Raw genomic sequence first — 24,419 nt, 5'->3', positions numbered from 1 at the left:
CTGGTTGAATCCAGTACTATTAGAGTGGCCCAGAAATCTTTACCCATTATTTTGAGATTAGCCTTGGGAAAGGAATAAAGTGCTCTCATATTTCCCCCAGGTGAGCTAACTAGCATGGGATGTTTCATGGTGCAAATGGGAAGGTTGTGCTTGGCCACATATTGAGAAGTAATAAAAGAATGCGATGCTCCAGAATCGCATAAAACTGATACGGGGGCTGAGTTGACAAGGAACATACCGAGTACGACATCGGGAGCTTCCTGAGCAGTTTCTACGTTAACGTGGTTCACCTTGCCACGGGCATAACTTTGTTGTCCTTGATTGCCTTGCGAGGTTTGATTCCCGTTCCTTGGCTGCTGCGCCTGCTGATTCTGCCGCGCTGTTGTTCTGCACGGGAGTAGACGGCACATTCCTCTTAGGACAAGCGTTGGCATAGTGTCCAACTTCACCACACTTGAAGCAAGTGTTTCCCACTAGAGCATTGGGCCTAACTGGAGTGCAAGTAGGAGTTATCTGGCGATTCTGCAGGAAGCTGGGGCGTGGAGCTTGCATCCCTGGATGCTGGAATTGCTAGGCTGGGCGCTAGAATGACTGCTGCCCAAAATTCCCACTCGGGCCCCTTGGGCGGAGTAGTGTCCCTTGCTGTGGAGCAAAGCGAGGGAGAGTGTTGCTTTTTGAAGGTGACTGGGAGTTGAACTTCCTCTTCATCTCCCCAAGCTCATTCCTCTAAAGCTCCAGGCCAATTGCTTTGTCCAGCAACTTCTGAAAGCTAGGGAAGGTATGTGTTGACTGATCTATTGTTTCTACTGCTGGCAAAGCCGATGGTGTTCTTTATATTTCAAGAGGAGTCGACCTAGCTTTGGATATTGCAAGAAGACGTCATTAGCTTTGAAGACAAGTATCGGACTTCTATAATTAGTTTCGGAACATGAAGCATTCATACTTCGAAACTGGGAGCCTGTGTCGACATCGAATTTTAACCAATCCTATAAATTCGGAGTACAAGATAATTGGAGTCATGTGCAACAATAAGAAGCTAGCATGCGCGCACATGGGCATGGAGTCCAAATCGGCTTCATTGGATTGATCGGCAAGGAGAGGCAAGGCTGATATAAAGGAAAGGTTAGCACGTATGGATAAAATGATTAGAATATACAACATGGATTCTGGTGCACTTTGCATGCCATACGTGGGAGGCTACCAGAATAATTATGCATGCAGCCGATCTTTGCATGTACGGGAGGTTGTTTTATAAAATAAAATATTTTAGAGATAGAGTTGGGTTAGTTAGAGATAGAGTTTTTTATTAGAAAAGATTGTGTATGTGACTTGCCTTGTACGTGGTTAGATGCCCATTATGTAACGTCCGCCCTATAAATATAAAGGGACGTGACTAGTGTAAAGGATCATCACACGATCAATAAACAAACATATTTACCTTTACTTTTTGGCTTCACGCCATTGCATTAGGAGTAGGAGTAATGTAGCTTCTCGACGAGTTCCTTCTAGCAAGCTGGGCTGCATCGACTTTGATCTCCGGTGAGCTGCAAGTTCCGTCACCAGGTATTCTAGGCTTTAACCACCGGGCGCATCGCTATGGTTTCGAATAGTTTCATCTGCCAGTTATTGAGTATCTTGGATCTTTGACTTACAGCGCATCACTTCTGTCTTGATCTATGGTATTCACCAGTTATCCTACCTTGATTGAGCTTGCATCGGCTGATATTTATTTGTTCTTTCATCTTGCCGTTCAATTTGCTTTAATTAGCTTTAGATCGGTTCATCATAGATGATAGATCATTTACTAGCATGTTGCATCTTAATCTTGGCCATCCTTCGAGTGTTGTTTGGAGTAAGTTCCGTTGTGATTGGATTCATCGGCTAGCGGGGTTTAGATTAACGTCCTGCTAAATATTTCTAGACTGCAACTACTGGGCGCATCGTTGTCGTTTCACCTAGAAATATTGGTGGTGACGTTAGTTTAGATCTCATCGGCTTGTGGCTCTAGCTATGGTGGAGCAACAACTCAACAGCATCCTATTTTCTATCGGCCGTCTGGCTGATGGTTATTGTAAATTATATTAAATCGGCTGGATAGCCGATGAATCACTCACATTCATCAAGGTACTGGAATCGGCTTCACAGCTGATATATTTGTCATGATTTATTTTGTTGCACCATTATCGCTACTGTGCTAGGATTATATCGGCCTGATCGGCCGGTTGCCTCGGACTTCACAACGACTATCATCTCCTTGTTAGTTGAATGGTCAAACTGACTTGCACGCCCGCGCACACCACGCGCGCCGATTTGGATTCTGCACTGGAGTTAAGCAGATCTCCCAGGTCCTCATGTGCTGATGCAGGGTCCACCACCGCTAGGATTTTACGTCAACAGTATGCGACATTAGCTGGTACTGGAGTGGTCCAATCAAACCATCCAAGAACAACTCCTACTTCTGCTCATCATCTGCGACATCTTCAGGAGCATAGCGGGACAACTGGATGAAATTGTCCCTGTACTCAGTCACTGACATGTTCCCCTGCTTGAGAGCGAGAAATTCTTTCTTCTTGAGCTTCATCAGTCCAGAAGGAATGTGGAGACTCCTGAAGTTAGCCCTGAATTCCTCCCGGGTAATGCCATTGGCGTTGGCATGGGTGGTGGTGTAGGCATCCCACCAATCTGCAGGTGGTCCCTCCAAGCATCCTAAAGCATATAGGACCTTCTCTCTGTCAAAGCACCGGGTAATGTTCAACATCTTCTCCATAGTTTTCAACCAGTCATCAGCATCAAGCGGGTCTGGAGAATGTGAGAACATCGGGGGCCTGTGGCTCATGAACTCGCTACGCTTGTCCCTTGGCGGCAGCTGCTGGTGGTTATTGTTATTGTTATTGTTCATCTGAGCTTGCATGGCTGCCATGGTGTTGGCCAAGTTGGTGAGGAGCTGAGTCTGGGCTGCAAAGAACTGCTCCATTCTTGCGGGTGCTTGTTGATTCGGCTGAGGAGCGGGGTTGGGGTTACTATTGTTGTTCCTGTGATGAGGCACTGTGGGCTGGTCAACTCTTGATCCGGACCTGGTATTTACCATCTGAGCGTTAGAGACAATAGATTTAGATATGTGTGTGAAGAGATAACTGAGAAAGATAAAACAACAAGATATGCAAGTAAGATAGATTTTGTTAGCTCCATTAAATTAGATGTGGTCGTCAGTAGGAGTGTCCAAAATTAGTGAAAATTACCAGATCGTAATTCACTAAATTTGTTAACCAACCCAACTAGAATCACCTCAATTGGAGATCTAGATCTCGGGATATAAAATTAACAAGCTGACAGTACCAGGTGACAGTTTCAGATTCTGATTGCCCCACTAATTCACACATATCTCCCAGATAGATTATCCAACAATTCTAAAAAATATACAGAAAATACTCCACAAAATTCTGAAACTAACCCCACCGATTTCATGTCATTTGGAGTTCTGTAGGTCGAGATATAATGAAAACAATACTGACATGTCGCTTAATGACGAGAATAGAATTGAACATCTCATAGCTTGCATGACAGATAGACGTAGATAAATGAGAGATTAGGATTAAGGAAGACTAGAAATTGATTTGGAACAGAACTAAAACCCAACCAAGCATTTATTACTAAAACCGATGTCGTTGTGGCAATTACTCCTCAACACACCGCAATCATTACAAAAATCCAACTCAATCGTTTAACACAAGACCAAGCATCCAAACACACTTTAAGCTAGCACACTCTATCGATGACGATGCTAACGATTACAAGAATTTAAACTTAACACTCCTAAATCCTAAAGATCTTCTGTAGCGGCGCTGGGTGAGTCATAGCAGGGGCGCATGGGTGATGACGATGAGACTGGATACTCCACATCCTCTAGCGGTGGAGGTGCTCCTTTTGCAGAAGCCACTAGTACATCCCTCTCCCACCTAACTTCATGCAGCTCCTGTTGAGTAGCATAGAGAGCATTGTTGGTCTCATTCAAGGCGGTGAGAGTTGCAGATAGATACTTTCGGAGGTAGTCCGTTGCCATGTCAAGTCCATCGTGCAAAGCTATGAAAGTCCTTGCTTCACCACTGGCCCTGGACGGGATGTACCGGCGATAGGTATGCTGCAACTGTGAACGTTTCTTGTGAGAGAGAATCTCAAGCGCTCTCCTAGCTGCCTCAGCTATGCCGGCCTCCATGGTCATCCTCATTGTCACATCATGGTGAACAGACACCACCTCCCATCCTGTTTCATGCTCCTCACAGAGGGTAACCTTCACCTCCCAAAATGTGGGGTAGCAGGGGGGTGTGTACTGTGTGCACTTGTAGGTAGGCCTCATGACATGTCCCAAATGGTGCCAGGTCCATCGCAGCATGTCAGCCATAGGAACTCCTTGTCCAAGGTCCTCCTTAACCCACTTGGTCCACTTATCGGGCTCAGGAGCTTGTGCATCTGCTTTTGGTTCAGGCTCTGGATCAGACGGCTCGGACGGATCTGACTCTGCATCTGAATCTGGGTTAGCATCCGATACGTCGATGACATTGGGTGCTGGTGCTGGCGCAGGTGCTGGGGCTGGGGCTGGCTCCTACTCCACGGGTACGTCGTCCTCGTTAGTCACATCCCCCGGGTGTTGAAAGTAGTAGACCTCCTCTTCTCTAGGCTCCATAGGGTGATACTGCGTGATGCTGTGGCGTGGGGGATGGGTGCTCTTGTGGGCTGTCCTCCTGGTGCGAGCCATCTAATAGAAAGAAGATGGAATTAATTTAGAACAAAATTTTGAATGAACAGGGATAGAAACAAAATAAAGGATTAAGATAGGATTAAGATAGAAGCATAGCAATAAGGATGAGGTAAAATCAAGGTTAAGAATATTTAAGCAGATTTAAATTAAGGAGTAAGTAGGAATGGCTACTAGATAATTATAATCCTTTAATTGCGACCGTTTTCTAACTAGGCTAACATCCTACAGTCAACACGGCTCTGACACCACTTCTGTCACACTCAATTTTAAGGATAAAATCAAGTGCATTGAATACATGTGCGCCAGGATCAAGTTACACACATGTATGACATAAGTGAATAATAAAGATAGTGTCAAATCAAATAAAGAGAGTAATTAAACATTATTACATGACCGAAAGTCTCAACACGCAGCGAACTCCAAAGATAGCGACGACACCACAGGCAGCTGACTGAAGAACCGTACGCCTAGAACTCCTCAAAGTCATCAATGTACTCCACCAGATTATCTTTGTCTGAACAGCGATTTTGCAAGTGTGAGTACACTTATGGTTGGCACTCAACAAGTCGTGGGAAACAGTGTAGTGTAAGGTAAATCAAGGTATGGCTAAGGCTTAATTAGCATCAGCTTTTAATTAGGTTGGTCAAATTTTATTAGCAATTAACTAAGTGTAAGTTTATACCACCCGAAATTAAACAAGAGCATAAATAAAGTAAACAATATATGCATAAATGAAATAACAACGATTTAAGTCCATCTTTCAATAATGTTATCATGTGAGGGTCCAGGCCGCTCTTAACCGTGAGCATGGCTGATCGATCAGTTTTACACTCTGCAGAAGTCGCGCATCTTTACGCACAAGTCGTGTAAAAGTTCAAAAGAACTTTGGACCCAACCATGCGGTGTTTGCAAGGCACCATACCACACTTCTAAGGTGTGATTGCATAGGGACGCTACGAGCCCTTTACAAAGATTCGCTAGTAAGTGGTAATCCGCTAAGGTTCCCGGATCAGTAGCAGAGCATAACAATCCCCTAGTGAGTACCGTGTCTTAGCAAAGCCCACGTCCCAAGAGAGCGATTGCTATACCCCATCTGCCGCCGCCCCTCTTGCCCTTTTGGTAAGATTACCCCAGACTAGAGTTTCTAATTATTCAGCCAAGACCAGAGCCATTTAGTCTTATGGTAGCACTGTTTTCCTGGGTGATCGCTCCATGTTCCGATTAAACATTATGGTCTTATATTAACGAAAAGTATAACAGGAGTAAAGCAAGATTAAACATTGTTTCAATTAAACCACCATAACCCAAGTAAGCAATAAGCATGAGCTACCCAACATAAAAGTAAACCCAGTTGGTCAAGACAAAGGTAAATAAAATCTAGGCAAACCTTAATTGGGACCCATCAAGATTAAAAGTATTATGTGCATAGCAATGTTGTGTTGAACATGAATGTAAAGGTGAATAGGACTTAAAGAAGTGATCAAGGACACGACTTGCTTTCTTGGTCTTGCTCTTGCTGTTCGTACTCCTCGAAGGCTTGATCTTCAAATCCCTCGAACTGCTGAACGTCTACACGCGTCACACGAGCACATACAAGCAAACAAATGTATAACATAAGAAAAATAGTACACCAATCATAATAAACAAAGAAAACAAGCTTGAAAACTAATCTACGCATTAAAACGAACATGTGGATATAAAGAACGCGAAGAACGGAGTTAAGATGCAAAAGATATGATTAAAACAAGTTTTAGGGGCTTTTCTGTGAGAAAAATAAAACTTCTAGGGCTAAACTGCGAGAAACCGTGGATATATACGTAACTACGCATATAAACGGAAGGTTTAACACGCAAAAACATAACTCAGGATGGTGGGTTAATTTTATAAAAGAGCAGGGTTTAAAACAGAAGAAAATAGGACCAGCTCGTAAATATTTTTGAACTAGCTTGGACTACGGGTTGATTTGCAGAGAACGCGAGGGCTTAAATGCAAAAGTGATGCGGCGTGGCGTAGTTGACCGGTACGCTGCCGGTTGACTCTCGCGTAGGCAGGATCGAGCGGCTGGCGATGCGTTGCGCTGACGCCAGCGGTAGCGGGAGGCAGCATTGCAGCGGTGCTCCGCCGGAGCAGCTCCAATTGAGCTCCCGGCCGTGGTTTCGCGTGCGGATTGCATGGGAAGAAGGAGGGGCACGTGACAAACTCGTTTGGGGCTTCGGCGAGGGACGGGGCGCGATCGAGACTCACCGTGAGGCCAAGCTTGCGGCAGCGGCGCTGGAACTCGGAGGCGGCTAGGGTTTGGTGGTGTGGCGAAAAGGATCGGGGGTGGCGGTCTTATATAGGGGCGGAGGCGGTGCCGGCTCGGCCCGAGCTCAACGCGGATGCGGGGACGCGGCGTGCAGAGGAAGGTGCGGCGCAAGAAAGGAAGGAGAAGAAGGAAGGTGTGGCAGGGGAAAAAGGAAAGGCCGGGGGAAGAAGAAAGGAAGGTTGAAGGAGGGACTGACCGGCAGGCCCCGAGCGGCAGTGAGAGGAAGCGGAGCTGCAACGCTAGCTGGGCCGCGTGGCGAAATAGGCCGAAGGGAGCTGGCTCGCGTGAGAGATTGGGATGGGGAAAAGGAAACGGCCCGTGTGCGGCTGGGGTAAGGAACAAAAGAAAAGAAGATTCAGCCCAAAAGAAAAAAGTTAGAAAGGAAAAGGGATAGTTTGAAATAAAATCAAATTTTGAAATTTAAACTTCAATTCAAATCCAAGCACACAAAAGATATGCAGGAGCATGAATGCACAAAGAACTCCTATGATGGTTTAACTTAATTTGGAAAATACGTTTAAATGCCTAAAAATTTAAATGCAACCCTAATTTGGATGAATTTTATTGAGTTTGAAAATTTCAAATTTTGGATGTTACAATCAGGCATGTCGTAGTTAAATTGGCCTTCTTTGTAAACATGGTACATTAACCCTCCCACTGTTTGGTGAAATGCCTCTTAGGAAATGCTTCTGTGAATATTGCATTACATTAAGATCATTTATATTTAGAAATTTGGATCCAAGTACAGATCCAAACACACTATTTACATTACATTGCAATCAGCCAGGATACTAGCTATTTATACCTTTGCTAAGACTCCTTCCTCAATATCTTACGGCATTCATCATTTTTTTCTTTTTAAACTCTCACAAAAATTATAAATACCTACTACCAGCATCAGCAAATAACAAATGGAGCTTCACATCTCCAACTATCCGGGTGCCAGCAGTGAAGACAATGAAATGCCTGAGATTCCATCAACTATTCATTTATGCCTCATGCCCTCATGTGGTGACCAGCAACTCTCAACAAACTTTTGAAAAATGATCATATTGGCATCTGAAGTTGGTCTAAGTTCTATTTTTTTTTCTTTTGTCCAAAACAGTCACCGAAGACAATAAAGCAACTCTATATGACATCATTTTCTGTCATATCTGGGATAATCATTTTTGGAGGCTTGATAGCCCCAGTAGTAAGTGACATAATTCTTTAAAGCACCTCAATTACTTATGTTTGTACTCCCTTTTTTTTCAAGAACCTCTGATCACTATTATTAGTGATATAGCAAGTTATCAATCTTTCTTTGGGTGCAGCTTGAACTGAAATTAGAGCTCGGTGGTGCATCTTATGAAGATACTACATGGATTATGGACCTTGCACTTGCCTCTTCAATTGAGGTGCTTTGAAGAACATATATCTCGATAGTGAATTCTGTATCAGTGTTTAGAAAAGTGATTTGATACATTTTTGTTGGCTTCTGTTCAGTCAGGTAGACCCCATAGGCCATAGTGGCGTCCTTTTCAGGTGGCATGGTTGGTGTTATCTCAGCTCTAATGTTGGTTGAAGTGAGAAACGTCAGGCAACAAGAGAAGAAAAGATGCACTTATTGCCATGCGACGGGTACAGGCAATTTCATTTTGACCTATCTGACCCAAGAATGGCCTCAGCCATGCCTAATGCATGATTCATCGTCCAAAATGCAAACTTGGATATATCTGAAATGATATTTTGCCTGTGTACCTAATGCAGCAACACTAACTCTGTACTCACATGTCTGATCTTGCTTCTGTAATGCAGGATAGTTGCCATATGCTCACTGTTCTACTAGCGGGATGTTATTGAGAAAAAAGCCTTTTTCACTATCAGGGAATAATATGTGGTCAACGGATGGAAGGTGTCAGAATTGTTCAGGAGCTGGAAAGGTATATATGCTGTCTATCGCCACTGTGTTTCGCTATTATCAGTTTGATGTTGTATAGAATATTGAATTGGGATCAATGGAACGGTTATTATTCTTTAGGTATTTGTCTTTAGGTTAAATTGCAAGGTGATAGTGCAGATTAAACAAATTTTTGGTGCTTAAATTCAGTTTTACACAAAAAAATGTTCCTGGTTACAGAAGAGAACAGATGAGCACTTCATATCATCCGTACAAATAACATGAATGCCTCCATAAATTGTATTGATTCTTGGGTGTCCATGTTTGCCAGGTGATGTACCCGACATGCTTGTGCACAGGAATGCAGATGGCAAGCGAGCATGATTCACGTATAGATCCCTTTTCATTTTCAGTAGTGTTGAGCAATTGGACAGTGCCACCCAGACACTCCGCATACGTGTTACTCCGGAGCTTACATGCTGATTACGCCAATTCCATAATGTGACCATGCATGTAAGTTAGGAGTTATATACTACATCTGTACCAAAAGAAAGCAACTATTATTCATATCTTCGTGTTCCATCAGCTCCGTTGCATTTCTTCTTCAGGCTGATGCTGAGACAGATGAGGTCTATGCACAGATGACACTGCAACCACTAAGCGTCGTCTAAACCCAGTAATAACTCACTGGTGAAGACATTTCTATTTTGTTCGTCAAATAGCTCAGCGAGCTTACAGATCTCACGAGTCACGATCTTGTCAGCCAACTGTTAAGTTTTGTACCCTTACTTAAACAATCCGACCTGCTATCTATAACACAAGCAATACAAGTTCTATTACCGTTACATCGACATTTTTCTTATCAGTAAATTCCTAAGCTTTTGGACAATCCCTACACAATATCACCGCTGGATAGCTAAAACATGGCGCGGCAACGACGCGCCCCAGGTTTTCTAGTCTGAATGAAATCGAGGAGCATCATTAGTTGGCCTTCAGAATGGGTTGAATTCACTTTAGACGGGCTAGGTTGGGCCTCTATTCAGTGGAACTTTAGCTGCTCCTCTATGTACTCAACGGCCCATATGAATTCTCCTCCCGAGTCGTCCGCTTATACATCAAACAAGACCAACAGATGAGGCACAACCTCAAACTCGAAATTGCAAACAAATCCAAATTATGCCATCCTCTTTTCTATCAGCATTATTCAGTAGTAACACCAAATGGATACGTAACTGCCGCCCACCAACCCTTAACAGCATCCAACGCACGCGCATCCGGCCCCGACCGAGCCCCCACGAGAGCGAACGCCCAAGAACTGAACCAACGGTTCAACTCGATCAGCTCAGGCCTTACGGCCTGCCCGCCGCCGCCGGGGGCTGCGGGTGGTAGAGGTGGCCGGAGCGCGGGAGCCCCGCCGTGGTGTTGAAGTACGCGAGCGTCTCGGCCCACCGCGCGGCGTCCTTGAGCATGTGCACGGCGATGGTGTCCGGGACGCACTACGGGACACATGAAAATTGCCGAGTGCCAAGGGCACTCGGCGAATGGCAAAATACACTCGGCGAACCGTTTGCCGAGTGTACACTTGGCAAACGGCACACGGCAAAAATTCACTCGGCAAACACGGATTTGCCGAGTGTTTTGTGTCGCGCACTCGGCAAAGTCTTTGCCGAGTGCCCAGAAAACACTCGGCATCAAATTTTTGCAAAAAAATAAAAAAAATTCTGTTCCGCCGCCGCCGCCACCACCGGCCGCCACCACCGCCACCACCGCCAGCTCCGCCAGCACCACCTCCCATGCCGCCATCACCACCGACCAGCACCAGCACACCCCACGCCGCCGCGGATCTGGAGAGGGCCCCAACGCCGCCGGATCCGGCGAGGGAAGGGCCAGCGGCGCCAGATCCGGTGAGGGAAGGGCTGGCGCCGCCGGATCCGCCGGAGAGGGTGGGGGAGGGGCAGGGGTGCGCCGCCCACAGGCTCCCTCCCCTCGATCCGCGGCCGCCGCCCGAATCTGGCCGCCTCCTGAGCCCCCTCCCCTCGAGCTGCCCGGATCTGACCGGCGGCGGAGGGAGGGAGGGAGGGAGGAGGCCGCCCCGGCCGCCAGATCTCACCGGTGGGGAGCGGGGCCGGGAGGGGGCGCCGCCCGCCGGAGGAGAGGGAGGGGAGGGGCGCCGCGCGTCGGAGAGGGAGGGGAGGGGCGCCGCCCGCCGGAGGAGAGGGAGGGGAGGGGCGCCGCCCGTCGGAGAGGGAGGGGAGGGGCGCCGCCCGTCGGAGAGGGAGGGGAGGGGCGCCGCCCGCCGGAGGAGAGGGAGGGGAGGGGCGCCGCCCGCCGAAGGAGAGGGAGGGGAGGGGGTGCCGCCTGCCGGAGAGGGAGGGGAAGGGGCGGCGCGTGGGTGCGGGTGGGTGGGGGAGCCGGGGGGGCGCCGGGTGTTTGTGTGGCCGGGCGGGCCGCGTCCGTTGTATGGAGTTTGCCGAGTGTAAAAAGAATAACACTCGGCAAACTCCTTCTTTGCCGAGTGTCCCAGATTTGGGCACTCGGCAAAGATTTTTTTTCATTTTCCCACCTTTTCCATACAGTTTCTACTGATATTATTTGATTATATTATGGGGTGATATGTAAAATTCACTCAACAATATATATTTGATTATTATACCCATATTATTCCATTATTTTATGCGGTTATAATTCAAATTAAATTTATATCAATTAAAATTCTATAATTGCACTTAATACATTAAAATTATCTAACGGTTCCAAAAAATTACAAAAATTTCACATGAAACAATATATGTTCTCTATTGCCTATGCAAAAAGTTTTGTAGTCAAAACAAAACTCGACCGTCACTCTAACTCTAATTCTTATTGAATCCTTCTCAACGCTACTATTCTTCTTCTAAGATGTTTCAGTTTGTAAACATCGTACGTGATGACATGTGCGAAATCTTCTCAATTTTTTACCGCAGCCTCCACGTATGATATCATCACATCATGACAAATCTCATGATTTTCGGACTTTACATGCTTTTTTTACAATTAAAAAATCATTTGGCTACACATTCATGGTCGTGTTTCCTGAACAAAATGTTCAAAATTTTCTTTTCATTTCACGGGTAAGGCCTCAAACTTGGCTAAATAACATGAATATCATTTTTCTACTCATTTTATTCTATAGTTTGAATCACTTGCAGTTCAAATTTGACATATACAAAAAAATTCCTTGAAATACAATTAATTAATTAAATATAGCAAACAAATCCAAAAATGTACCAAATTTTAACATGGAGTACCAAATGTTATATGTGGGGAGTAGAAAAATTTTCAAGGTGAAAAGAGAAAAAACTTATTGTTTTGCCGAGTGTCAAAAAAAACACTAGGCAAACCCCCCTCTTTGCCGAGTGTTTTTTTTTGACACTCGGCAAACCCCCCTCTTTGCCGAGTGTTTTTTTGACACTCGACAAAGAGGCGGGTTTGCCGAGTGTTTTTTCTTGACACTCGCCAAAGACCCAATTTGCCGAGTGTTTTTTCTTTGCCGAGTGTTTTTAGCTTGGCACTGGGCAAAGAGCTGGTTTACCGAGTGTTCGAAAAAAACACTCGGCAAAGAAAAAACACTCAGCAATTTTTAACTTTCCCGTAGTGCAGAAGCAGCTGTCCGGCGAGGCGCCCTTGTAGTTGTACATCCTCGGCGCGGCATCGTGTACCGGTTTTGGCCCTGCCGGCGAGGTTGAGCCACCGCCCCGTCCACATGTCCTCGGGCCCGTCCTGCTCGGGCCGGGCGAGGTCCGAGCCGGACACCCACCGCACCAGGTCCCACGACAGCGCTACCCCATCCCGGACATGAAGGGCGGGAACGGGTAGAAGTTCTCGCGGTCGCACGATATCTGCAGCCCGAAGTAGGCGTCCTCGCGGGACGCGCCGCGCAGCGACGCCGCCAGCGCCGGCAGACGCAGGTACGTGTCGTCGTCAGCCTTCATCACGAAGTCGTACGGCGGCGTCATCGAATGCGCGGGCCACAGTGGAGAAGAAGGTGTAGGTCTTGCCGATGTCCATGTTCTCGGCGCAGTCGAGCACGATGATGTCGCCGTAGCGCATGATCTCCAGCGTCACGAACACCGCGTCGTCCGGGGACGTCACGTTGCAGAAGACGAACCGGACGTCCACGCGGCCGGAGAGGGACGGGTGCTCCCGGACCTGGAGCGAGTACACCGTCCGCAGCAGTTGACGCCGCTCGTGCTTGGCCGGAAACGTCTGGATGCCGATGAGGATGCGCACGTCGCCGTCGTCGTCGGCCGGCGCCGGCGCCGGCGCCCCTGCAGCCTCCGCGGCGGCGGCATGGGGGGTGGCGCTGGCAGGCTTGGCCGGTGGTGACGCGACAGCGGCGGCGTCCGTGCCGGGGCGGCTGCAGCTGCCTGCGAAGAAGGCCTGGATGCGGAACTCGTTGGGGTGGACGATGAAGACGGTGAACACGAGGAAGCCGGCGCCGAGGAGGATGAGGAGGAGGTGGCGGCTGGAGAGGGGGGAGCCGGTTCCCGTAAGGCCCAGCTGCTTAAAAAGGAGGAAGACGACGACATGGCGATAACTGATAGCAACCGGAACACGATTAGCCGGTGATGTCGCTCGTGTTTAGAGAACAAATCGAAGTGTCGCAGTTGCTACGAAGCTGAGAACGAGTATGAGTCACTTAAGCTGAATAATTGAGCCGGTTCAGAGGACGACCTTGTCCTGAGCTCGGATTGGTCGATGGGGCAGTTGCACGGAGGGGTCTGCTGGAGCTTTCATATAATTGGGAAATCCTACAGGAGATGTACGGTGTGACTAAGCATTGGGGGTTGGCATTTCCTAACAATGGACTTGATGGAAATTAGAATGGGGAAGATTTTGTGTGGGATGAGCCTAATGGACAGCTGAGGTGGGCAATGTCTTCCTCATGGCCTCATTGCTACTTTATCCAAGTATCCAACCGAAGACACCGATGCTGTTTATCTTGTAAAGGGAATCAGGCAGCTATAACACGAGATTTATTAGTCATTCAATACATCGGAACGCTCTTCCTTACAAGAAGACTCGAAATATTTGACAGTCTACGGACGCTTATGAATCTAGGATTCTACGCATTTGCAAAGCACTACCAGTAGCAATGGTACAAACATGCCAGGGAAGAATTTAGTGCACGTTGAAAGGAAGTGCGAACGATTTGTAAAAACAAAACACAAGCAAAATTACTTCCAAAATGCACTATGGTTGGAACCGAACCATGTACAGGGCTATCGCTTAGATCCATGACCCCTTGCAGGTTACAATATTTCATATAGGATCAGAATAAGACAAGCAACATTTCACTCGACATGAAAAAGTAACTCCGAATAGGCTTGCAAACATGCTAGTTTCACCAGCATTACAGAATGAACAAAAGCAAAATCACCGAACTGCTCAAGTCATCCAAAATTCCTCGCAGAATTAGCTCCAAAGCTAGCTTTTACTGGAACAGACCTAAGACAACAGAACAGCTCGTCTCCTGATGTTCGAAGAACTACATTTGAAGTCATACTACAATGCTAGACTTGTCAGGCAAGTATGACAACGAAAGTTGAGTACAATGCACAAACTATCTGGTTGTCCATCTAAGCAGAGTGTCACCTCACTATCAGAGCAAGCAAGGGTCATAGCTGTACCAGCACCAAAAAAGACTGGCATTAGATAACAAGGGAGCAATAGGCTGAAAATGCATTACAACATACACAACATAGTCTAATGATCAAAATGTTAGCGGTCAAATTCTGTCAATTAACTCCGTTCCCTCCATTCTATTCATTATCATCATCATCGGTCTGACCACTGCATCCATAAACACAAAAGTAACAATTTATGTTCAAGTTTATTAAACTGTAAATATATGCCCTAATAGAAGTGCATATCCCCAGCCCCGACCATTAAAGAATGATCCATTCGTAAATAACCTCTTGTGACTTCAATAAATTTAATTCAGTTAAAAAAATAGTTACAAACTCACTCTGAAGTTACATATGAATCCCATGTGCTGAAGAATCTAAAAAGAAAAAAAATAAATTGTGTAAGAATGTATCAAAATACAACACAGTGTATAGAAAGGAAATACAAAGATAATATACTTACGATCCTTCCATCTTGCATTCGTACATCAGGAAAAGGATCAATTTTGTTATGTACATTCCAAAATCTTCTGACAACATTAAATCAAACACAGCAACCTCCGTCACTTGTTGAACCCCATCAATCTTCCCAAAAAAAAATAACAATTCAAAGCTAAGATTTTAGACAGAAAACTACATAAACCTTCAAATGGAAAAAATTCAAAGCTTGAAAGTTAGGTTGTTTAAATTGATAAGAGCAGTACCCTGGTGTGATTATGAGCATTTCTCCCATAATTTCTTAGGAATCTAAGAAACTCCCAATAATTATTCCAATATGGTTGATAATCTGGGTTATTCTTATCTTCCTCGGAAACATCATGATAATACACTGAATGATAGGGGTGAAACTTTTTGGCATTTGATCGCCATTCTGGAGCATCCTTTTTTCCATAAAGTGGCTTATATCCACGATCATCCTTATCACGCAGCATGTCACACACCATGAAGAGGCCAAAATAAAGGTCACGTCTATCTAAAGGTCCCATCAATGCTAGATGATTTCTCATGTACTTCTGAAATAAAGCGAAATTTTCTGACTCTGGCTCTGGAGCAGCCATGGCATCAACATGAAATTCATGAAAAAATGCTGGGGAGCCTTCAACTTCTTCATGGCTGTAGTATGGGGCCAATATTTCAATGAATCTTTGAAGGTCAGCAATGATTCCTTGTTTACTTGCTTTTACTTCAGCCTCCTTAGCAATGATGCATTCATGAGCTCGAACCCGAATGGCACCAACAGTCCATTCCCCATTCCAACATTTACCACTCTTGTGGACTTTAAGGATGAACCTTAACAGCCGTTTTGCAGCTTTCCTACCAATGCGAGTCAAAGCTACTGAGTTTTTACTAGACAAAAGAGTGTATGTAGTCACGAAAGGGCTTCTGGCAGCAAAAGTTGGGAAGTATTCTTCGCTGCATATGTGAAAAAAGAAGTATTTGTAAATTTCTTTGGTTACATAAATAATAGAGGAATGGACTTATATGGGACCAGAGAGCTTACCCTTGAAGCTGAGGCCAATGCAAAATATCTGATGGAAATAGCTTATGTTCAGTCTTTTCACAAACATCCAGTTCTGGCAGATCTACATGAGAGTTTGCTGAAGTAGATACTACGGTATCTTCATCCCTGATCTGAATGTTCAGGTCACGAGCATCCACTTCAACTGGCAGACCTAGCTCATCAGAGTTTGCTGAAGTATCTGATGCTATGGTACTTTCAACCCTGATCTCAATGTCTTCTATGACATTTTTATCTTTTTTATCTCTGTTATCATCATTACTTGCTATAATTTCTTCGCTGCAAGTCACGCAAGAATATCTTACTATATATATTTTTTTATTTCCAGATGTAACTTTATAACATTTCTAGCTATGACTTTAGATGAGCTCAGCAGCAAACCTTTGCTCTTCCTCCAAAAGTTTGTCCGCCCGTTTATCCACTTCTCTGGCCATCTGAATGAGACACCTTTGGGCCTGTTGTTTATATTTGTAGTTAGGTGGTAAAATTGAAAAATGGAAGATATAACAACAAAGAAAGTTTGAATTTACCAATGCCTGTTCAATTCTTAGACTAAAACACGCCAGCGCGTTCCGCAGGATACAATCACTTCGAGGCATCACTTCTTCAAACAGTTCTTTGTGACAAAGTACATCACTGCACATGAAGGTGCTCTCACTTGCAATGTCTAGGATGTGCAAAAGCTCCTCGAAGGAAGGCTTTCCAATGCCCCTAAATATACGCTATAGAGAAATAGAAAAAACTCACAATTATGGATTAAATGTGATGAATAGGAACAGTGAGGATCAACAAACCAACCTTAATATTCTTAATAACTTTGATTACATCAGGTGATGCTAAACGATAACCAGGACTCACTATAAATGCACCCATTATTTCTTCAAAAGATGACGCAAACAACTCCTGAAAATATATATTTTCTTCCATGTCAAGTCAATCTAAAATAAGTTAGATAAAATGAATGTTGTGAAGAGATGTCATTGGCAAATACCTTGACAAATGATTTACCAAGGTGCAATACACTTAGAGCATCTTCAGGTAGGATCTATGGATCACCAAAAAAAAAATCAATGGAAATGTGAAAATATGGGAGGTTATACACAGTACGCAACTCAACGTAAATAGCTTATTACTTCATCCCATATCATCTGCAGATCATCCTGATTCAAACTTGAACCCTACAGAATATTAACAAAGATTTTATCACGCTGAAATTTAAATAATATCACAACTCAGAGCAGATAAGTTATTGTTCAGAAGGTGAAGGTGCAAGAGAGATAAATCCAAGACCTGTCCAACTTTTGAAGCTGGCAAATGAATGTAGTGGTGTCTTTTGTAGTTGATCTCGGAGTGGAATTCAAGAGTACAGTTGCTGCTTGAACACCTGTGCACCACCTGATATGCAGACAAAAGTAAGATTAGATCAGTTAACAATATACCAGATGAAGGGGTGGGGGTGGGAGGCATTCTACTGATGCACTTACAACATCTCCGTTGACTGGAGCAAATTTTCCATCTACAAAAACTTCTTTTTGATCGCCCTAATGATTATTAACATGGAATAAGATTAATCTATACAAAAGCCATTTCAAAACATAGAAACAGGAAGGTACCCTGTGTATGAAATAGTTACATACAATGCCCAGTATTTTCCATACTGCCTCAGGGTGGGTCACAAGTACATCTTCATCATCAACTAACATAAAGATTGATCCTTTATGCTGAAAAAAAAGGTTAGGAAAAAATTAAACCAGAACTCTTGATGAAGAATCAGAGACTCCACTTAAGTAAATTCCTACCTTACAAATAGTAAAAAATTCATCATTCCTATATAAAGTTGCAACAGTGTTCTCTTCAAGACTTTGCCGTAACGATGACAAGCTGCAAAATTGAGAAAATGCCAAAAACTCAATGATGATAACAATGATCCAATTAAATCTATAAAGCAATATACTCCCCCAATCACAAAGGTACGGTCTCCAAAACACAACGTTGACCAGTACTTTTTCTATAATATATTTGCAACACACAGCAAGAGTATTCTGTTATGAAACTACGTTTCCATAAAAAACTCATATTATTTCCAAATATTCAAACTCAAAGTAATTTGCAATCAAAACGTGGCATGGTTGACAACCCAAAAAAGTCACTTATTTGTGAATGTACCTATGAGCACTCAATGCCCTTCCCAGTCCACCCATCCTGTCCAGAATAGTACTTAGGTATTCCCCTGCATGTAAGTCAATGAACACGGTAAAGAAATTCACACCTGTTACACATGTGCAGATAACCTATAACTTGAGGATAAGAAGCTTCTTACACTCAGTTTCAGTCAAAGTGGAAGACTCAGCATGATCTTGTACAGAGACCATTTGCTGTTCTGACGTGATAAGGGCCTGCTTAAGCTGTTCAGCCTCCTCAATATCTCCTCGTCGACTCAGTTTAGTTGAGTCGGCATGGCTTCTGGTCAATTCCACATTTGATGGAACTTTATCCTTAGTCTGCTTATATTTCTTGACGCCAACCTTAACTCCATTGCAAGTCCATGGACCAGTTGCAGCCAATCTATCAGCATCCTAAACTTTCATAGGAAAACTCATCTCATGAGACTAGAGACATCACTTCTCGAGAGTGGCAACTGAGATACCAACTATAAGATGATCTTCTAAAACTTTATGGAATTTACTAGGTAAAAAGGATGGAAAGAAACGGCCAAAAGAGATTTCAGAACATTACAGAGATCTACTATGAGTTTCTTTAGACCAAAACAAGTTTTGGGTGATTCAGGAAATTATACAGAAGAGGTGGCACAGCTGATAATACGAATCCTAGCCATTCCTGGTCTACATGGGGACTGCAAGGTACTAGGAGGTAGAAATATGGTATGGTGACTTTGGTACTAGAAATAAATGATGCAAGAACAGTAGAAACAATTCACTTTAATCAATGTGAGTTCCAAAATCTTTGCTAAGCTAGTGGCTAACAAGTTCTCTCCTGTATCAATATTTGTAAGTGAACTAACTTTGCACAGATTAAAACTAAAACAACTGCTCAATTATGTACAATGATCTCTGTTACAATTAAATCGACGGAATGAATACCTTTTTGCTGAAGGACCATAAATGAAACAATGGAATCTTCAATTTGCTGAAAATTTCATATGATGTTGTCTTTTCAAACTCCGCTATGCTGTTTATAGGCCAATACGATCAAAATGAGATATACATTCATCAAGTACTGAACACAAAGAAAAGAGAAGACTAAAGAAAACAAAAAATGAAATAGCTAACCCACCTTGAAAGCATGGGGTTAAGACGAATATCCTCAGGGGCACATTTTACAATGTTAAAAAGGTCTGTCGCAAGGTCCAAATTCTCTCTATCCGCTGGCAAAGATTTCATTTCACTTATAATTTGTCCTGTGATAAATTGCTTCATATAGATAGCAATATTGTTCCCAGATAGTGTTGGAGCCATAGTGACGCATGGATCGGTAAGGAGAAAGTAGTTCATGATGGTTGTCAAGGATGAAGCTCCTCCATTGTCTCGGGACACGACCTGCGAACGTCGGCCGAACAAATCGACCGTCTCCCGTACCCTGTACGCCATTGAATTCAGACCTGCACAGTTACGTTAAGGCCCCGTTTGTTTCCTAGGTCAACCAGTCACACAACTAAAAAGGTTTCAAGCTCCTTGAGATTAACCGACATGTCACTGATTACATTAAGGCACTGAGATAGTAATCTATAGATGCTCACTGTTTTATTTAATCTTACCTATGAGAAAAAGACACTCTTGATAAATGAAGAAACAGCAAATTGTTATTTCTGCAAGAATAACTGCCTTTCAAACTAGTACTACTATGAGGCCAATCAGCAAATGTAACCATATCAGCAGCTAGCAAATTGAGACAAAAGATAGGAGCAGCTATATGTGGTCAATTCTTAACAGATGGTTAGTGTGCCTCGTGATACATTTTCTGTTGGTGCTATTTGAGTAAGCACATACTGTAATCTTGTTCAGACCATCACTTGTGTTTTGCATGTATACGGACTTAATTTGTGGTTGGCAAGGCATGAACCATATGGCCTATTATAGAGCAATTCAGATTTGCATATGTTGAGTAAGCACGTACTATAACCATTTTTTTTTGTATTGAGCAGTTCAGATTTTGGGGGGGGGGGGGGGTGCGGTGAAGGATATAATAAAAAAACATGCAGATTTGCAAACAGGCCAAAAGATAGGAGCACCTCACAGGATTCACCAAAAGAGAACCAATATTGGAAGTCATTTGCATTAGCAGCACAAGATAAAATGTTCTCAGTACTACATAAGCTTGTCATAACATCGATCCGATGGTTCATTGGCTTTCAAGTACTAGGCGAACAAAGATGGTGCACGAACCTCGGCGATGAGGTACTCGAGGATAGCGGCGAGGTAGACGGGGGTGCCGGCCTTGGAGATCCTCGACGACGCCTTCTTCGCCGCGCCGGCAACGGGAAGAGGACGGGGGCGATGGTGGGGGCGGCATTAGGAAACCCTAGCTGTCAGGAGAGAGCTGGCACCTCTCAGTAAAAGTTACTCTTACTGCTCTTCAGCTTCTTGCTTTCTTGAAACTCTTACCCTTTAAAATTTCCGAACAGCGATCCTTCTACTCGAAGCAAACATCGGCACAAACATACAAGCAACAAATAAGTACAACTAAGAACAATACACCAAAACAAAAGACAGGCTTTAAAAGAGCATACTAAAGGATAGGGCTCGATTCTAGGATTACTCGAACGTAGGAAACGCTGAGAACGGAACTATGGTTGAAAAGATAAAACTATCGAGAGTTTTGAATTATAAAAGAAAGATGAGAACTACAAGCTTCATTTATTTTAGTTGAGAAAAACAATGTAAAGATATTTTTTAGTTGAGAAAAACAATGTAAAGATATTTTAGAGAAATATCCTTAGTTAGAATTAATCAAGTCATATATATATATTTTCATAAGAAAAGACGATGTAAAACTTAGTCCAATTTTATTTATAGATATTTAAGTACAATTTATGCAAATTAAACATTAAATTTGAAAATAAAGTATATGTAAACATCTAGGCGCATTACTTTATATTTCGAGTTCAACTAGCAGATTATTTTTAAAACACATTTATATGCATATTAGTCGAATTAACATTTAATTATGAAAACTTGGGATATAACCTATGTAGCTTTTATTTAGAAAGCAAATTGAATAAACATTAATCAAATTGAATTTAATTTATAAAAAGCCGAGATATATCTCTAATTAGCTTTTAATTGGAAGAATTATTTAGATAAGTGTTAATCAAATTAACTTTAGTTTATGAATAACTGATATATATATATAACCTAATTGGCTTTTATTTAGAAAGGATATGAAGTAGGCATTAATTAAATTTATGTTTATTATGAAAAGCGGCGTATAACTCTAACTAGATTTTATTTAGAGAAGAACACGTTTATCTAGCATTAATCAATTTAATATCAAATTTATTTTCAAAAATATGCATGAATGTAAACATCACCACTAACGTATAATTTATATTGTGATGAATCTAACGCAACTTGAACATATTAAAATGGAGCTCAAACGTAGGTTCTATGAGCTAAACAAGATTGCAGGGACCTAGTCGTGATTAACCGTATACTTCAGGGGTTAGCAAGGGAGATTGGCAAGACACAAGGAATAGTGTTCGCCAATAGATCAAAACCTAGGGTTAGGTCTGTAAAAGCTCTCGGGTAGGACTTGGGTTAGAGATCCAAACTTTCCAGGGGGCTGACTGCAGAGTTGCCAAGACACAAAGAACCAATCTAAAGTTTTAAGGCTTTCTCAGGGGCCTAATCGCAAAACTGCCGGGTCATCTTCTTCCTCTCGGCAGGGAGCTCAGGCCGGCCAGCTGCCGGCGCTCCGGCGGCCTAAGGCCTCAGGCGGGCGGCGCAAGGGGTGGAGGTGGTGCAGGGGGAGGTGCTCACCGGGGTTGAAGACACGGAGCCGGCCGGAAATCGGGCGGACAGAGGAGCTGGCGGCGGCCGGCTCGAACTCCTCCGCGGCGGCGGCGCTCCGGCGTCAAGACGGCGACGAGGAACGGTGAAACGGGTTCGGCTCGGCGAGGGGATGCACGTGGTGGCGGCACCTTCGTCCGGCGACGCCCAGGCGCGGTGGACCGGCGCGGCCAAGGAGCGGCGTCGGCTCGGTCTCCAGCGGACGGCGGGTGGCGGCGCTGCGCGAGGGAAGGACGGCGCGAGGCGGCGGCGCAAGGAGTAGCAGAGGGACGCAAGGGCTCGGGGCTCTCGCCCTTTATATGGCGCAGGGGGCGCTGGCGCGCTGGGCACGCACGCCCAGGAGGCCTGAGGCGGCGGCGCCATGGCCGGCTCGGCATGGGAGCCGTGGCAACGGGCCCGATGGGCTTGGCGGGCCGGCTGATGGGCCGGTCGGAGTGGGTCGGGCCCACGGGCTCGGCCCGTTGGAAAAGGATCGGTTATTTTCAGAAAACAATTTCCTGTGTAAATAAAAATCTAAAGAATTTATTTAAGCCACGAAAAATACGCTGAAGATCCCAAAAATCCAAAGAAAAATCCCAGAGATAGTTTAGGATACGAGGAATCGAAATAAAATATTTTGGGCTCGTGAAAAGGATTTTAGAGCCATCACAAAATGGAATTTAGCTTTAAGAAAAGGAGAATAAATTTCAGAAAAAGATGGAAATTTCTCAGAAGGATCTCGACAACGTCTAAATGTATTTTTAAAACTTTTGCACTCAAAGAACACTAAGATGCATCGGAATGAATGCAGAGACACAGAACATCATTATTTAATTTAGAAAAACAAACAATTATTTTTCCTATACTAAATTTCCTGTAAAGAAAATAAATGTTGGGAAAAAATTTAAAATTATGACAAAAGCATTGTTTATTTATTCCTTTTAATCACATCGTAAAATTCGAAAACTTTAGGGTGTGACACGGAAGCAGGAAGAGTAGGCGGGGGCGCTATGAAGTGGATGTCGGTGTTTTAGACTGGCAACCCGCCTAAGTGGTATCCTAGGTGGTCTTTTGTGCGGTAAGGATCGTCGAGAATCAAGGAATCAATGGTGACGCAAGGAACACGATTTAGATAGGTTCGGGCCGCTAGATCGCGTAATACCCTACCTCCTGTGTGTTGGTTTGTATTGATCTTGGATGAACCAGAGTTGTCCCGTTTGAGGGGGCTCCCTGCCCGCCCTTATATGCACGGGAGGGTAGGGTTACAAGTCCAAGTCCTAGTCGAGTACTATTACAGAGTTCTACTCGGTATGGCCCGAGTAGTTTTCCATACACATACTTGACTAGTCCGAGTGGGATACACCTATCCCTGTCCTGATCATATCCGAGTACGTCCCTTTGTGGGTCGTCCAGGGTCTACTCGTGGGCCTGGGATGCATGCCCGACAAGCCCCCGAGTACTTTGTAGTCGTGCGCCTCAGTCTTGAGTACTGTGGGCACTATCCGAGTAGTTTCTCGTAGAGGTTGCAGTGTCCGAAGTGCCCAAGTACTGTCGCATGGCTGGAAGGTACTCTTCTTGTTCCTTTGAGTTGCTTCTGTTCCGAGAGTTTTTATATGGTAGTGCGATGTCAATCGCACTCCATATGGAGTAGCCCCCTAGCCTTAGGTTGAGTCAAAGAGTCAGGCTTAGGGTCAATCCAGCTTTTTAACTGTTTTACCCTCGAAAATCTTAAAAAGAAAATTCTAACCATCGGGTATGGTACCCGCAGCCCCCCGAGCACTTAGGCGATTTTTGTCATTAAAGTGGTCAACAGCCCGTTGAAAAGAATAGCCGTTGGGTGTTTTAAGGCAATTAATCTGCTTAAAATCCACCCGTTGCGTAACTGACGCTTAGAATTCGGAGGTGACGGAGATATAACTGGAGGGCCCCCTTTCGGTTAGGTTTACGCCCCACTGTAGTCAGATCTGTTTCTCTTCTTCCCCTACTTTTCCATTCCTTTTTTTCCTCCATCATCGCGATTGCCGAGTGCCACCACCGCCATTGCTGTTCTTTGAGAAAGATCCGAGGGTGAGTGCATTTTGCTGAGGTTGAAATCGCCAGATGCGCACCAAGAAGATGGGCAAGAAACCCGAGAAGATCCAAGGAAAGGCTCCAGCGGCGGGTAAGGTAAAGTCCAAGAAGGGGAAGGAACTGCTGCTGCCGGCGCCCAAGGTGGGGCCGACGAACCAGACTGCGCTGCCACCACCTGGAGCAACGTGGCAACATTCGGTGATGAACGAGGAGGCCGTG

The 24,419-nt window shown here is 44.4% G+C and overlaps 1 protein-coding gene and 2 pseudogenes across 4 annotated transcripts; 1 reads left to right on the top strand and 2 right to left on the bottom strand.

Annotated features, from left to right (window-relative positions):
* Window positions 1-7,972: 7,972 nt before the first annotated feature.
* On the top strand, window positions 7,973-9,611 carry LOC117849077 (protein ORANGE-LIKE, chloroplastic-like; annotated as a pseudogene).
* A 678-nt stretch (window positions 9,612-10,289) lies between these two features.
* Window positions 10,290-14,558, bottom strand: LOC117849075 (beta-1,3-galactosyltransferase pvg3-like; annotated as a pseudogene).
* Window positions 14,195-22,551, bottom strand: LOC117847067 (uncharacterized). Of its 4 annotated transcripts, none has more exons than XM_034728222.2 (21): window positions 22,122-22,551; window positions 20,748-20,775; window positions 20,529-20,668; window positions 19,420-19,744; window positions 19,227-19,314; window positions 18,446-18,701; window positions 18,292-18,355; window positions 17,925-18,006; window positions 17,763-17,846; window positions 17,610-17,666; window positions 17,416-17,520; window positions 17,259-17,303; window positions 17,117-17,170; window positions 16,924-17,028; window positions 16,656-16,847; window positions 16,507-16,580; window positions 16,108-16,404; window positions 15,311-16,019; window positions 15,070-15,191; window positions 14,948-14,983; window positions 14,195-14,603 (listed from the first exon to the last, which is right to left on the bottom strand). In XM_034728222.2, exons 3-21 carry the CDS (start codon window positions 20,653-20,655, stop codon window positions 14,582-14,584), a joined length of 2,844 nt encoding a protein of 947 aa, XP_034584113.1. In that variant the 5' UTR covers window positions 20,656-20,668; window positions 20,748-20,775; window positions 22,122-22,551; the 3' UTR covers window positions 14,195-14,581. The 4 variants fall into 4 exon arrangements, with proteins under 4 accessions (XP_034584113.1, XP_034584112.1, XP_034584111.1 ...); XM_034728221.2 differs by having other exon boundaries at window positions 14,195-14,772; window positions 22,122-22,548; XM_034728220.2 differs by lacking the exon at window positions 20,748-20,775 and having other exon boundaries at window positions 14,195-14,772; window positions 22,122-22,548.
* Between the last annotated feature and the right edge of the window lie 1,868 nt (window positions 22,552-24,419).

The sequence above is a fragment of the Setaria viridis genome, chromosome 3, assembly GCF_005286985.2.
Source record: "Setaria viridis chromosome 3, Setaria_viridis_v4.0, whole genome shotgun sequence".
NCBI classification, from domain to species: Eukaryota; Viridiplantae; Streptophyta; class Magnoliopsida; order Poales; family Poaceae; genus Setaria; species Setaria viridis.
Note: the sequence above shows the minus strand (reverse complement) of the source record. Positions and strands in the feature narration are given on the sequence as shown.